This window comes from Urocampus carinirostris, chromosome 20 (genome assembly GCF_059441175.1).
Source record: "Urocampus carinirostris isolate Australia breed hairy pipefish chromosome 20, RoL_Ucar_1.0, whole genome shotgun sequence".
NCBI classification, from domain to species: domain Eukaryota; kingdom Metazoa; phylum Chordata; class Actinopteri; order Syngnathiformes; family Syngnathidae; genus Urocampus; species Urocampus carinirostris.
Window position 1 is genome coordinate 8,931,020 of NC_142368.1, and position 15,545 is coordinate 8,946,564.

The 15,545-nt window shown below is 42.7% G+C and overlaps 1 protein-coding gene and 1 pseudogene across 3 annotated transcripts in view; one reads left to right on the forward strand and one right to left on the reverse strand.

Moving 5' to 3' along the window:
- adgrg6 (adhesion G protein-coupled receptor G6) overlaps positions 1-15,545 on the forward strand; it is a 77,456-nt gene that overhangs the window by 35,200 nt on the left and 26,711 nt on the right. For 2 of the 3 annotated variants that reach the window (XM_088325721.1, XM_088325723.1), the window contains exon 8: positions 3,133-3,186. The exons of the other annotated variant lie outside the window; for it this stretch is intronic. In XM_088325721.1, coding sequence (XP_088181847.1) covers positions 3,133-3,186 — 54 coding nt within the window. The remainder of the gene's footprint in view (positions 1-3,132; positions 3,187-15,545) is intronic. 3 annotated transcript variants of the gene reach the window in all.
- On the reverse strand, positions 420-509 carry LOC148346176 (U2 spliceosomal RNA; annotated as a pseudogene).

The window sequence follows — 15,545 nt, forward strand, 5'->3', positions numbered from 1 at the left end:
CCCGCCCCAAGCGGTGACAACCAAACTTGTGCATTCAACCTGACCCCCTGATTTCAGTATTTTATTTCACAGTTGTAAATACGGTTTAAATGCGAGTACCGTACATTCCGGACTATAGAGCGCACCTGATTATAAGCCGCACCCACCACATTTCGGGAGGAAAACCGATTTTGTACATACACAAGCCGCACCTTTATATTAGCCGCATGCGCCCACATTGGAAAAAAAGCAATACAAACACGAAATTGGGGTTTTGGGGTTTTTAAGGGTTATTGATCTATCTTCGTTATACATTATCCATTATCCGTTATCGGTCAGTTCATGATACGCTACAAAGCCTAGGAGCCGGGACACTTACTCTCAGCCAAAAGGCCAAGCTAAGGTCCTAGCCCTAAAGCCTTGCGGCGATCATTGCGAATGCACCGTTCCCGGAGGTACTGCAATACCGGGCCGATGCGTGGAATGGACAGAGCAAGCTCATATTCCATCTCCAAAATGCAAAAATCAAAGCCGTGAAGGCCATATTAAGGTCCATAAAACAATTACAGACGCCTGGATGCCACTCCGCGCTCAGCCATTAACCCATACCCGATACAGTCCAAAAAACACAGCCGGCCAAATAAACGGAAAATGATACCTACTTAACATTTAATGCAGACCTGCAGAGTCCGGGTGCCCGTTGAAAGTAATCCAAGGAAAAAAGTGTATATTTCCAAAGGTAAGGGTGGGAAAAATATATATCCACTATTGTCGGCCGCGTTCACAAACACGTCTCACCTTTACTCCACTTCCCGTCAGTCCGCGTTTGCCCCGCCCCTTTTTTCTCATTTGCTCATACAAAACATCAGAATAAGTTTCTAAAATAAATACATTACAAAAATATACAGTTGCAAATACATATTATACATGGTTACACAAATTTACAAAGAAAGACGGTACACCGAGAGAGTTTTCAAAGCTTTAACAATAATATTATAACTTTCATCCCAAACCGTGCCTGTGAAGGGTAGCAAAACGCTACTAGCAACACGCTCGCAACACAGCAAACAGCTCTGTTAAAAAAACATACCGTAATTGTAGCAAGCACAGTAAACCGTCCTCATCTTCCTCCTCATAACTGACGTCATCAAAGTCGTTTTTATTCAGTATGGGAAAGAAACTTTATCATATAGACGTCGTGCCACGCTCCCTTATTCAGAAACACGCTGGCATCACGCTCGCAACGTAAAGTTTGCGTGCGGTAGCTCTGTTTCTTTCTATATCGGACTGCTCGATTGCGTTTGGCTTGAAAGTTGCCGTCATGTGCCTTTTTTTTTGCAACTTGCATAATGAGGATATGTCTACGCTAATTTAATTTGTGCACAAGCTTAGAAGTTGCAGTCTAAATCTGACCTTTTGTACTCGAGCGCCGCTGGCGGCTGTTAGAAAAATTACATAAATTGGCCGCATCACTGAATAAGCCGCAGGGTTGAAAGTTTGGGAAAAAAGTAGTGGCTTATAGTCCGGAATTTACGGTATATACTGTAGGAAGAATATCAGTAGGGAGAAATTATGTGGCCTCATATTCTGTTCTTGAACAGCGCCACCGTAACTCTTTTCAGTTCTTTTTTTTTTTTAAGGCAGATGTGATCATCCAAGCCTTGCCCATTCCTTGTAAGGAGCATCGTGTTAATGGCAGACGGAGGGTTGATCGTTTTTACTTAGTTGAAAGAGAAATTTGTAATTTGCAGTAGATGTTGTGATTCACGGTTTGCTTTTAGAAAGTGACGCACTATTTTGGAACAAGGGTTGAGTTACAAAATGTTATCGGTAATGCATTACAGTACAGGGATCCCTTGGTTATTGTGGTTAATAGGGACAAAAATTGAAAATCTGCGGAGTAGCGTCGCACCTTTATTAAAGCCCCCAAGATGAAATCCTTACCAACTGAGAGTATGGGACCAACAAATTAACAGCTATAGATCTACAAATAAAAACAAAGAACACTAATTTCCAATTGAATGAATTGTCTTTATTGCCATTACTATACAAAAGTAAAACGAAATTTAAAGGCTCCTTCAGTGTGAGAAAGCGATTTAGAGAGTGGCTGGCTAGCTGCACGCTAGCATCGGGTATCGAGTTGAGCCAGGTCTCCCCGAGCGTTAAAATACAGCCATCCCAAATGTAGTGGTTTCCTTTGGGTTGTAGCTCCAGGTCATCTGTTTAATGGGTAACTGATTTGGCATTGGGGAGAAACAGGCTACTCAGGGGTAACTTAGGAGAGTTGTTATCCTAGCCAGAGCTGTAAGCTGGACCCCGAACCTCGCTGTTTGGTTCCCTCCCGACGCCACCTTAGTTGCATCCCGAACCTGATAATAATCCACGGAGCACCCGCTGGTGATCACCATTTCTTTGCGCTCTTCTGAAATTTCTCAAGAAATTTAATTGATGAATTCTCTTTCAAAGTACGACACGATAAACGCTAGTGTTGGCCATGCTTCCCAGTTTGTCTTGGTTCGGAGACATTGACTCGTGCGCCCACCCCGCCGTTTGATTGACATCATACATTGTCCTATCACAGCCGCGCACACCCAACACCCACACACAATCTGCCGTATGATAGCATTTGTTGTGTGCTCTCAGCTGACCACAGCGCATGATATCAATGACAATTGAATGGTAAATGGTCTGCATTTATTTAGCGCTTTTCAAGTCAATGAAGACCTCCCAAAGCGCTTTACAATGTGCTTCACACTTACCCATTCACACACACACTCACACACCAATAGCGAACGTGCAGCCATGCAAGGCGGCGACCTGCTTATTGGGGGCATTAGAGGTTCAGTGTCTTGCCCAAGGACACGGAGGAGCCGGGAATCGAACCTGCGATCTCTTGATCCCAAGACGAGCGCTCTACCTCCTGAGCTAATGCCGCCCCAATTAAAACGATTCGATTTTAAAATCCGCAAAAGCAGTGAACCAGTGACAACCGAAACGCGAAGTAGCGAGGGGTCTCTGTACTCATTACCGAGAAGAGTAACTACAATACAGGAACAATTTTCTTTATAACGCGATAGTCCCAACACTGGTGATGAACATTAACTCATGTTGGTCATCCCACTTGTCTTGTCTCTCTTTGCAACCTACATGCAGCCGCTACCTCTCCTGCTAACACCATCCATGCTACTAATGCAACACACACACACGGTAGGTAACGCACGCACACACTCATGGCTACGCTAGCTCTCCGCATCATCTTCCTCTATGTCCATGATCCTTTTGTTTTGCTCCTTCCTAGAAACTTTTCTCTCAAGTGTAAATTGAATTTCGTGTCCGGGGCTCAGGCGAGCAAGATTGGTTAGTCTTTTCTGTACGCTAGAAAAACGGGATCAAGGCCAAGACGGTACGCTCTGTCGCGAAGCGTCGTAAACGGCCGTAGGAGCGGAATGTTTTTTGTCATGTGCTTCTCCATCTCCCTCGCATCGTTGCTCTTGTTCATTGTGCTTCCCAGTCCGTCTGTTCACAGCATACTCGCCTACCCGCATGCCTCTAACACCCACCACTACCGCCAGTTTGGCCGCAACCGGCCCCACCACCGGCAGGTGTTCTCCTGGTCATCCGTCAATATGGCCGACAGAAGCGAAAACAAGGTCAAAGTTTCTTTTGTTTGACAAGCGGGCGAGCATCTATTCCAGGGGTCGGGAACCTTTTTGACTCAAAGAGCCATAAAAGCAAAATATATTTATTTTATTTTGGGAAAGAGCCACACCATATATTATGAGACAAATTTACTAAATTGCTGAACCCGCGCCCCGGACAAAAGCTTAGTCTTCAGCACATTTATTTTTGATGATTTGATCAAAATGATGAAAAGAGAATAATGCCAGAGCCCGTGTCCCAAAATCAACAAACATACCACTTTAAACTTTGTCTCTTTCTTGCAATGACTCAAGATCGGTTAAACTCATTTTGACCCTTTTTTTCATACATATTGGTTTCAAAACCAGATGCAAGCAGTTATTTTGTAAAAAACGTCACAACATTCTGCAAACAGGGAGCCTGATGTGCTTACCTTTGGCGCAGACGGAGTAGGGCGAGAGATGGGAGGGAGTGCTTGCACTTTTTGCATAGCTCCTCCCATCCCTCCCACTCACCCAATCAAATAACTTTAAATTCTCTTCCGGCGTTTTGGCGTATTTACAGTTTGTTCTGTGGATTTCATCATAAGGTATCTGAACACAGATTATATAGTGAGCTTTTATATAAAGGATTCTTTAGCGTTGTCCAGCCAAAACGAGATTTTTTTTGTGTGACACCTTGACTGTAAATTGTAGTGAAAAACCTGCCCTATATATTCTGCAAAGTACTGCTTTGAAATTCATCTTTGGTTTAGCTTTGCATGTATCTGAACAAGATAAATGGCTCAAGTTTTGAACGAGATTGAGAAAATTTGCATGTAATCAAATTTGTCTCTGAGCCACAGGTACTCATAGAAAGAGCCATATATGGCTCGCGAGCCATAGGTTCCCGACCACTGATCTATTCTCTATGTTCTTGACAGGAAAAGTGTCCTGTCCGCGTTTGAAGTGTTTTCCATTAGCACCAATCTTTTCTTCTCCCTTTTCATTGACTGTAATCAGTGTTGTGATTGCATCTCCACAAGGCTGACAAAAAAAAAAGGGAGAAACAATCAAAGTGAATCTTTGACATAATGGACGGATTCATAACGCCACGGGTTTTTTTTTTTTTTCCTCATCCCACATTAATATTTCAAAAGAGGTGGAGAAAGTTTGCATCATAGGTGTCAATCAGTAATGATTTGTTATGATGTAACTGTGGGCGAGATACACAGTAAGACGCACAGATTCGGATTTCTATCCCAGTTGAGACATTACATTGACACAATGCGTTTCAACCTTGAGCATTAAAACTGATTCCATCACCCTATTTCCAACCAAAGTTTATCTCAAATCTTAACTTTAAAACTATGTTTTAACCCTAGCAACATTAGGCAGTGTTCATTTGACCTGTGAAAAGTGATGGGTCCCGGGAACTCGCATGCTCAAAAATCTATGGGTCCCCGAAATTTAGTCTTATCGAGGTTGAAATTGTAAATCGGCGACAAATATATGAATACATATATAAATCTATATATTCATTCAGTTTTAATCATCACAGTTAATTGGTAATACAAAGCAGTTATCAATTCAGATCTTTCAGTTCATATATTCTTTGTGGTTTGCTGTCCCGCCACAGTTGTAATGCCTCAAGGTCCAATCCATTATCATCCTCCTCATAGCGTCACCAGAAATATAATTTAGTCCATTTTGGCAGAAAAGTCCTTTTCTTGCTAGGAGTATTCTTATGTTTATTATCTTTCGTCGAATCGTTCGCTTCAACACACGTGTTTTCCTTGCCTCAGCGATCTTCCGAAGAATTTCTCCGCCGTTTTTTCGTGCCGGAATTATTGCCGTCGTTATCACTTTCGCCATTATGTTTCGACTTATTGCTGACACTGAAGAAATTACCAATTTTGTGTCGATTTTGACCCAATACTAACTGTCTTGCTCGACATGAATGAGGTTTATTATAAAAAAAAAGTTGAAAAATTTAGTAGCTTGGACGTTCACTGTCGAAGGAAAAAATACATGCAAATATAATTAAGTAGAATAATACATTTTCTCATTCAAATTATTAATTCATTTTCTGCATTCAATTATTTTTGGTAATATATTGATAAAAGGGATAACCACAAACCTGTCTTTTTTATATTTTTTCTTAACTTCTCTATACAACATAATAATTCGTAACATAATGCATCGATGCAAGTGAGCCGTTTGAGAGTCAGCTCTCTTGAATGAGTTGAGCCGAAAAAGCCGGTTCTCTAAAAAGAGACGGACTTTCACTACACAACTCGTTTGATTGATTTACCGTTTCGTGATAGTCGATGTATCGCGGATGGTACCCATAATTGACAAATTTGCTTTTTTCCGTACAGATTTTCTTGAACGTGGTACAAGTCTTAAAATGCATAATAAACGTACTTTGTTCGGCAAAAACGTACAGGTTGACAGGTATGCATACTCAACCTTCACTCAACGATAAGCACCACAACAATGACATAATCTCGAATCAACGAGTTCTCGTTTGCCGAGATCGACGTGTAGACGAAAACTCGAACCGCGAGACCAAAACAACAATGACAGATCTGCCTGACGAAAAGTTTGGAGTGCGGTAAATCTTTGTTTAAAAAAGAAAAGTAATCGGGTAATAATGACAATTTTGTGTCAAAAAAGATTGATTTGAGACGATGCGTCCCCAGCAAAAATGGGACGCGGGCAAACGAGAGCACTGATTAGGACTACCAAAATGTCACAAGACCAATGGTAAACATCCCGAAAATGACAAATACATGTACACAGACACGCTAACACATGGGTTCATATTTCTAACCCAGTTAGAACATTACATCTACACAAGTAATAAGTCAAGTTATGTTTATTTGTATTGCCCTTAATCACAAAAAGTCTCAAAGTGCTCACATACCACCCTTACTCCATCCCCTGATCTGAAAACTGCATGAGGGCAAGGAAAAACCCAAAATTCTCAGCTTGGGTAAAATGAAGAATTGAAAAGTTGCTCTTACTGTGTTATTTTCATGTTATTACCACGTTGTAATAATTAAAAATAGGCCCAGTTGTCGACTAAAATATCTGCTTGGCATTACATATATCAATTCTAGGCTAATTTCAAAGAGATTTTTTTTTAAATAACCATGTATTTAAAGACAGTGAACATTTCTATGATTTCTCACACGAGCTGGAAATCACATTTCCTAGAAAATCTTGTAGTAAAAATACATCACGATTAAGTATGATTGCCTTTTATTACGAAATGACTTTCGTATTTAGGATTATCACAGCATCATAAGCAACCCAATGGACCAGTGCCATCAGCAGAATGTCATCTGTTGGATGGAGGAAGAAATGTCGGCGTGAGGGACTAATTGGAGTCTTAAGTGTGGCTTTTCATGGCTTACCTCGTTGTAAACGTAGCAATTTGTGAACATGGTGTTCAAGTCTTGCATACGTTCACTGCTTTTCCTAGTCCAGGCATGTCCAGAGTCCGACCCGAGTGCCAGTTACAGCCCGTGATTCAAATTTTTACTCGCCTGCCGCCTCTGTTATAATATTATCAATATGCTGCCCGCCAGTATAGTTTGACCACAGTACAAGAATAAATTGTACAAAAAAAACAAAAAATTTTACCAGATGATGACAGTACTCCTTCGGCCACTTTGGCTTTCTGTGAAAATTTTAGCCCACCCTGTTTCCGACAGGGTGACTGTAAATTAAAAAAGGACAGTTGACTGCGAGGGCTGCCACTTCCATGAGTATTTTTTCTGAAAAACTGCGTCTACCTAATTTGCAAAAGACTGTGACTGTTTTCAAAGAATATAATATTGACAAGCTAACTGGAAACAGAATGCTGTGAAAAGGTAAAGCAACTGAATAGTGTTTTAAAAGCACTGCAGTGCTTTTTCACAAGAAGCTGTGAGTCAAATGAAAACGCTACAAAGGCGAGCTACGACGTCACAATGCTAATCACCGGGTTTTGCAAACCTTTCACGGCAGGTGAATTTATAAAAGACTGTTCGAAGAATGCCATGCCGAATAGTCGGCCCTCACGCATTTTCAGCATACCGATCCAGGCCCAATTTCTCTCTGTCCTAGTCCGTTACCCTAACCTTAACCATCAAAACTAATCGCATCACTATTACCCCAAACCCAACCAAGGTCTCACTTAAATCTTACTGTAAAACCACGTTTTAACCCGAAAAAAGTGGTCTAGCCACATTGCCTAAGTTCACACTGTGGGGAAATCTGATTTTTTTTTCGCGACCTGTATCCGATCTGTTAAAGTCCGTCTGAACGGCACTAATCCTTTTTTTTCCCACACCAGACCTAGGCCACATTCACTTGTGGTCCCAAATCCGATACATATCTGATCTTTTGGAATGTGACTTTGGTTTGACGTGCATTCACACGACCTGCACGTCATTGAAAGGCGTAGAACTCAACAACCATGGAAGACGAAATCACAGAAAGCATTCAATGTAGGGAAAGTGAGGTTTTGGATTTCATTAATATTAGCGGGTACAACTCCGTTCAGCCTACGGTAGCCTAATAACTTTCAAATTGCTAGATACGCTACGCTGTTAGCATCCATGAATACTTCCACAAACAATGAGGAAACTGTGTGTGGCGTCACGTGCCCTCTTCTGTGCATGCGGGACACTTGTTGCATTTACCGTAAATTCCGGACTATAGAGCACACCTGATTATGAGATGCACCCACCACATTTTAAGAGGAAAACCGATTTTGTACATACACAAGCCGCACCTGTATATAAGCCGCACGCGCCCACATTTAAACATGTAACACAAACACAAAATTAACCCAAACCCGACTTCAAGTCCCGCGATTGAAACTAAATGTCCTTCATTAAAGTACACAGTCCAAAAATGAACGGAAAATGATACCGATACTTAAGGTTTGATGCAGACCTGCAGAGTCCGGGTCCCGTTGAAAGTAATCCAAGGAAAAAAGTGTATATTTCCAAAGGTAAGGGTGGGGAAAAATATATCAGATGAATACATTTACTCACGCAACTCCTTTTATCTTTAACCAACTTTTTACCCCCTCTTCTTTCCTTGTCTGTCCCTCACCTTTAGCGGTCCCCACTTAAATCCGGCACCCCGCGTTTGTTCCGCCCCTCATTTTTCGTTCATCCGTGCAAAACATATCAGAATAAGTGTCTAAAATAAATACAAACAAATACATTACAAAAATGTACAGTTGCAAATACATATTATACATGGGTTACACATATTTACAAAGAAAGACGGTACACCGAGAGAGTTTTCAAAGCTTTAATAATAATAATATAGCTTTGACAGGGCAGTTAATGGTAGCAACACTCGAGCGCCGCTAGCGACCGTTAGAAAAATGACACAAATTGGCCGTGTCACTGAATAAGCCGCAGGGTTGAAAGTTAGGGAAAAAAGTAGCGGCTTATAGTCCGGAATTTACGGTAGTTGGAAATGTCAACAAACTCTCAAAAACATCGGATTTTGCCAAAAGAATCCGATTTGAGCATTTAGCTCTGCAATGTGAACCTAGCCTTTAGGACTACCAAAATGTCCTATTAAGGACTACTAATCACCACAATGATGGTTAAAATCCTGGAAACTACAAATTCGAGTACACAAACACAATACACACACAAACACATGGATTCGTACTACTATCCTAGTTGAGACATTCCATTAACACGTTGCATTTTCGAGGCCCTTACCCTAACTTTGACCATCAAACTGATTACTTAACCCTGCCCTTACCCCAACCAAAGTCTATTTCAAATCTTAACTCTAAACCCACGTTTTCATCCTAAAAATGGAAGAATAGTGACATTAGAACCACCATAACGTACTGTTAAGGACTATATGGTGCACCGGGTTATAGGGCGCACCCCCAAAAAATAGCTTTTGGTCCTATATCTTCCATACATAAGGCGCACCGGATGATAAGGCGCTACAATGGGAACGTCGACAAAACAGTCAGATAGTTCAGTCCAACGTATTACCCCCTTAACATTCCGAAAGCTTGCAAAGAAGCAAATACGTGTCGTAGACACGTGCGGATGCGGTGTCCGTACGATGTCACTCTTGATGCATCGTTCCAAATATCATTCGGAATGTTAAAGTCTTGGGATTCAAGAAATGCCAACCATTCCTTAGTTTCTATTTTCTTTTTCGCTCGCAACTTTACTGTGCATATGACAATAAACACTTGGAATTGAGTTTAATTTAAAAAAAGACCCATCACAGAAACATCGATATCACTCTGAAACAAGGTACTGGGAAAATATATAGCCGGAGTAGCTCACCGAAGTCGTTGCGTTCAATAATAATGTGCAACCATGGTCCTCTTATATCCGTGAGTGTAGTAAATCCAGGAGAGTAAAATATTTACAAATACAGTACAGAATAGTGAAATACTGTTTACTCTTTGCCGTAGTTCTACCGAGCATGCTATTCACATTCATCTTTTTCGGCCAATTGCAGGCTTTGTTTTGTTCCTTTAGCCTATGCAAGCCTGTAAATGATAAAAAGGATCCGTCCCCTTTACCTCCGAATAACTTTAGCCAATAGTGATCGATTCAAATGATGATTGACACATTGGTTAGCCAATGAAACGCCGGTATATAAATCCCAGCATACACGGCGGACGACTTCGCGTTCGGGGGAAAATCTAGTCGGCGGCTGCTTGCTTTAGTTGCAAGACTTTGCGACTTAATATTGATCCATATATTAGGCGCACTGTATTATAAGGCGCATGGTCAGTTTTTGAAAAAAATTAAGACTTTTAGGTGCGCCTTATAGTGCGGAAAATACAGTACACAGCAAAGTGCTTGCTCAGAGGGTAAGGAGTCCGAATCCTCTGCATAGCATAGAGCAGGGATGTCAAACTGGTTTTAGCTAGGGGCCACAAATGCTATAAAAAATCTCAAAGGACAAGTTTAGAAAAAGAGAGAGGGAGAAAATGAGAGAGAAAGAGGGGCAAGGAAAGAGAAAGTGATAAACAAATAGGGAGAACAAGGGAGACAGAGTAACGGTGAGAGAAAAAGAGCAGAATTGAGATATGAGTGGAGAAATAAACAGAAATAAAGAAAAGAGAAAGAAATGAAGAGAGAAAGAAGAAGAGAAAGATAAAAAGAACAAGAGAAGCAAAACAACAGAGAAAGAAAGTAAAAGAGTGAGCAGGGGAAAAAGAGACAAAGTGAGGTGAGAGAGAGATCAAAAAAGGGGGGAGAAAGAGAGACTGAGAAAGAAAGAGAAAAATAGAAAGAAAGACAATTACAGCGTAAGTTACGGAGAGGAAATAGAAAGAGAAAGAGTTGGAGAGTAAGAGAGAAATAGAAAAAAAAATAAAAAAGAAGAAAGTGAGAGAGAAATCGAGAAATACTACCAAAGTTGTTTTGCGAGTGTTAACTGGCTTGGGTGACATCCCGTGGAAATATTTAAAACTACAGCTCATTTGTCACTTGTGCTTCTCTCACTGTTGTCTTGTGGGCCAGATTTAAACAATCGGTGGGCCTGATCTGGCCCGCGGGCCGCCTGTTTGACACCTGTGGCACAGAGTAAGTTGGAAGACCCTTTTATAGGGGCGGCAGTGGCTCAGGAGGTAGCGTGCTCGTCTTGGGATCAAGTGATCGCAGTTCGAATCCCGGCTCCTCTGTGTTACATGTCGAAGTGTCCTTGGGTAAGACACTGAACCCCTAATACCCCCAATATGCAAGTTAGCGCCTTACATGGCTGCACGGCCGCTATTGGGAAATGTGAAGCACACTGTAAAGCGCTTTGGGAAGTCTTGACTTGAAAAGCGCTATAGAAATGCAGATCATTTCATTTGAGTGCCCTAGTTTTTCCCTAGCCACACCTCCACTACATTACCCACTAGCTGGAAGCAATCGTGGTAGTGGATGAACAAATTCTATGTGAACATGATGGGTTATGGAACGTAAATTACTACAGTGGTATCGAAGGATACGCACGTCACGAAGAGGTGGTTGCAGGAAAGACGAGGAAGAATAAACAAAAGTAAAGCGCAGTACTTGTCAGGCAGCATACTTTTGCAAATTGAACACTAGTTTGGCGTCCTAACCAAGTATAGTACTTCTTTTTTTAAGTGAATAAAGTGAATATCACATCAAATGCAGCTTGAAAGTGTGAGGGTAAGCAGGAAGTCTCTTACGATTTCCTAGGGAGGCATCATTCCCTCGCCCTCACCCAAGAAGTGGTAATAGGAGGAGAAAGATAAACAAGACGAAGTGGGTAGGCGAAAGAGGAAGTGACGGGATTAGGCTTTAGTCTTGTTATGACCTTGTTTATTGTTTTTTTTTGTTTTATTCAAATATTTACGTCACCCACTGGCACCCGTCACTGACAACAACCTCACTAACCCACCAAGGCTTGGTAAGACTGCTGGTTACCCTAGCAAGGGCTAGCTTGATTCGCTCTAAGTTGTTGTAAATTGTGCTGTATTTTTTCATTGAAAATACCAAATCGTCTGAATGACCTCAAACTTTTAAACGGTACTTTAGTCATCTTAACAAGGTATACTTTAGATATACAGCGGATCCTCGGTTTTCGACCATAATCCGTTCCAGAACCCTGTTCGAAAACCGATTTGTTCGATCACCGAAATCATTTTTCCCATTAAAAATAATGTAAATCGTTTTAATCCGTTCCAACACCCTGAATGTTTACCTTGAATGTTTAACGTAAACATGAAGCTAACCTAGGCTAATCGTACGTTCGCGTTATCGTAATCTTCCGTACGAAAGATTACGCTAACATGAACGTGTAAGAATAAAAAAATCAGGTCGTTTACAAGTCATTTAGCACCCGGGTCTCTACAACAAGTGGTGAGCGGTTCATTGGGAAGGGGGCTCCGTTCCAACACCCTGAATGTTGGGCTCTGTTCCAACACCCTGAATGTTTAACGTAAACATGAAGCTAACCCAGGCTAATCGTACGTTGGCGTTATCGTAATCTTCCGTACGAAAGATTACGCTAACACGAACGTGTAAAAATTATAAAAAGGGATAAAGAAAAGAATTATGAATAGGATTTCTTACCTTTGTGGTGGTCAGCAGAAGGCGCAGGTGGACGGTGGAGCTATTATTTCTTTCTTTAATACAATAGTTGTACGCACTACTTTTCATTTTTCACCCGTAGCAACTTTGCTGCTTGCACTGACTTTCTTCGGAGGCATAATTAGGGGCTAAAACACCCGTACGCTGCTCAGCATCGCACCCTAGCGTACGCACTCACGCATTACCGGCGTTCAAACTCCGATTTTTTGACCAAACAGCGAAGCAAGAATTTCTCCAAATTTTTGGTCGGACTCCGATTTGTTCGAACTGAGAGGCGTTCGAAAACCGAGGTTCCGCTGTACTTATTTTTTCAAAAGGAAGGGTTTTTTCCCCCTTGTAGTCTGCTGGGCTACCATCAACAGTTATTAGAGGTTGGTTTCTGACTTTTTAGGTGGACTTTCTGACTTTCAACTCTCGTTTCTCTTTCTACTTTATGCTAACATGCTAATGCTGCGCTCTGCTTTTTAGCATTAACCTTACATATGGACGGGTTGCCTCTGTGCACTTGGTGCCATCTGGTGGCTGTTTGGTGCTAAGGCAGCTATTTAAAGTGAGCTTTATCTGGAAGAAGTTGCGCTTTGCTGCCGCGTATGTGTAAAGTATACTCTGATTTTCTGTAGTATCAACTCTACGCTAAATCTTAGTGACCAATCTTGATCAAAGCTATCGCCACTGTGGCCTGTTTTTTGTTTTCATCTCGAAAAGCTTTTGTTTACTTCCTGGTGGCAGTGTTTTTGCAGCGGGACGTGATATCCACAAAGACGAGCTACCATAGGGGAAGTCTCAAACTTGCTGACCCGGCACCCCAAGGCCCCAAATCCCACAGATTCCGGAAGTATACCATGGAATCGGTACGCCTCACCCCTTTACCGCTCCAGTCACCTTTTGCCCCAAAATCTACCTTAAAGACGAGTTTTAGGGTCTTTTCTACCCGATCACCAATAGCAGACCCTTCAGTCCACGTGCCCTCTCCCTCAAAATATAAAACCACATCTTTGGTGCCCACCACTCAAGTCCTGGAGCCACTAGCACCCCCTGGACTGCTTGACTTTCCCCTCCGATTTTCGGGTGGGCGTCGACCCTTCCTGGCTTTTATCTCCACCCCTCTCAGGAAACGCCCAAATGTGGGGCGTCGCCCACCAATAACGGGAGCTCCTTCCAGGGGGCCAACCACGGAGGTCCCTGAGCCTTTTGTGTCATCGGTGAGCTCAGTCACTGGGACAAAAAGCAGAAGAAAACGCAAGGGGGGTGCAGCATCAACTAGCAAGTCCTTTTTGACCCTCGCCCACCAACCAGTTTCTAAGGATGCTTCAGCTCTTCTCAATTCGTCGCCATCTCTTCCCAAAACCATCACTCTACAGACGCTTTCTGTGCTCTCATTGGCCGATTCAACGCTGTTTTCTGGTTCCTTAACCACGGCCTCTCCCGACCCTGATCCTACCCCCACTCCAAAAACTGATAAACAGAAGCTTTCTATCCTCTCATTGGCTGATTCAACGCTGTTTTCTGGTTCCTTAACCACGGCCACTCCCGACCCTGATCCTACACCTACCCCAAAAAGTGATAAACAGAAGCTTTCTATCCTCTCATTGGCCGATTCAACGCAGTTTTCTGGTTCCTTGACCATGGCCTCTCCCGACCCTGATCCTACACCTACCCCAAAAACTGATAAACAGAAGCTTTCTATCCTCTCATTGGCCGATTCAACGCAGTTTTCTGGTTTCTTAACCATGGCCTCTCCCGACCCTGATCCTACACCTACCCCAAAAACTGATAAACAGAAGCTTTCTATCCTCTCATTGGCCGATTTAACGCAGTTTTCTGGTTCCTTAACCATAGCCACTCCCGTCCCTGATCCTACACCCACTCCAAAAACTGATAAACAGAAGCTTTCCATCCTCTCATTGGCCGATTCAACGCAGTTTTCTGGTTCCTTAACCATAGCCACTCCCGACCCTGATCCTACACCCACTCCAAAAACTGATAAACAGAAGCTTTCTATCCTCTCATTGGCCGATTCAACGCTGTTTTCTGGTTCCTTAACCACAGCCACTCCCGACCCTGATCCTACACCCACTCCAAAAACTGATAAACAGAAGCTTTCTATCCTCTCATTGGCCGATTCAACGCAGTTTTCTGGTTCCTTAACCATAGCCACTCCCGACCCTGATCCTACACCCACTCCAAAAACTGATAAACAGAAGCTTTCTATCCTCTCATTGGCCGATTCAACGCTGTTTTCTGGTTCCTTAACCACAGCCTCTCCCGACCCTGATCCTACACCCACTCCAAAAACTGATAAACAGAAGCTTTCTATCCTCTCATTGGCCGATTCAACGCAGTTTTCTGGTTCGTTGACCACGGCCACTCCCGACCCTGATCCTACACCCACTCCAAAAACTGATAAACAAAAGCTTTCTATCCTCTCATTGGCCGATTCAACGCAGTTTTCTGGTTCCTTAACCACACCCACTCCCGACCCTCCTGCACCCACTCCAAAAACTGATAAGCTGGGAACTTTTCCAATTTTTGGACTCAAAAGAGCTTTTGCCCTGTTGCTGATGGATCCTCTGCGGGAAGAATCGGGGGAGGAGTTTTTAGTGGAGGCTGAGCCAGTCGCATCCACTTCATCAAGAGACTCCTCGGCACTTCCTGTTTTTTCTGACCCTCTTCCCGCGACGAACGGTAACAAGCAAGAGGCGGGGCCACAGACGACAACGTTCCGCTTTGGCTCCGCCTACTCCAAGCAAACTTTTGAGCCCCACCCCTTTCTCGGCCCTCTTTTGACTCCTCCTTTTGGTCATCTAGCACCGCCCCCTTCTCAACCGGATCCTCCCCTTCTTCA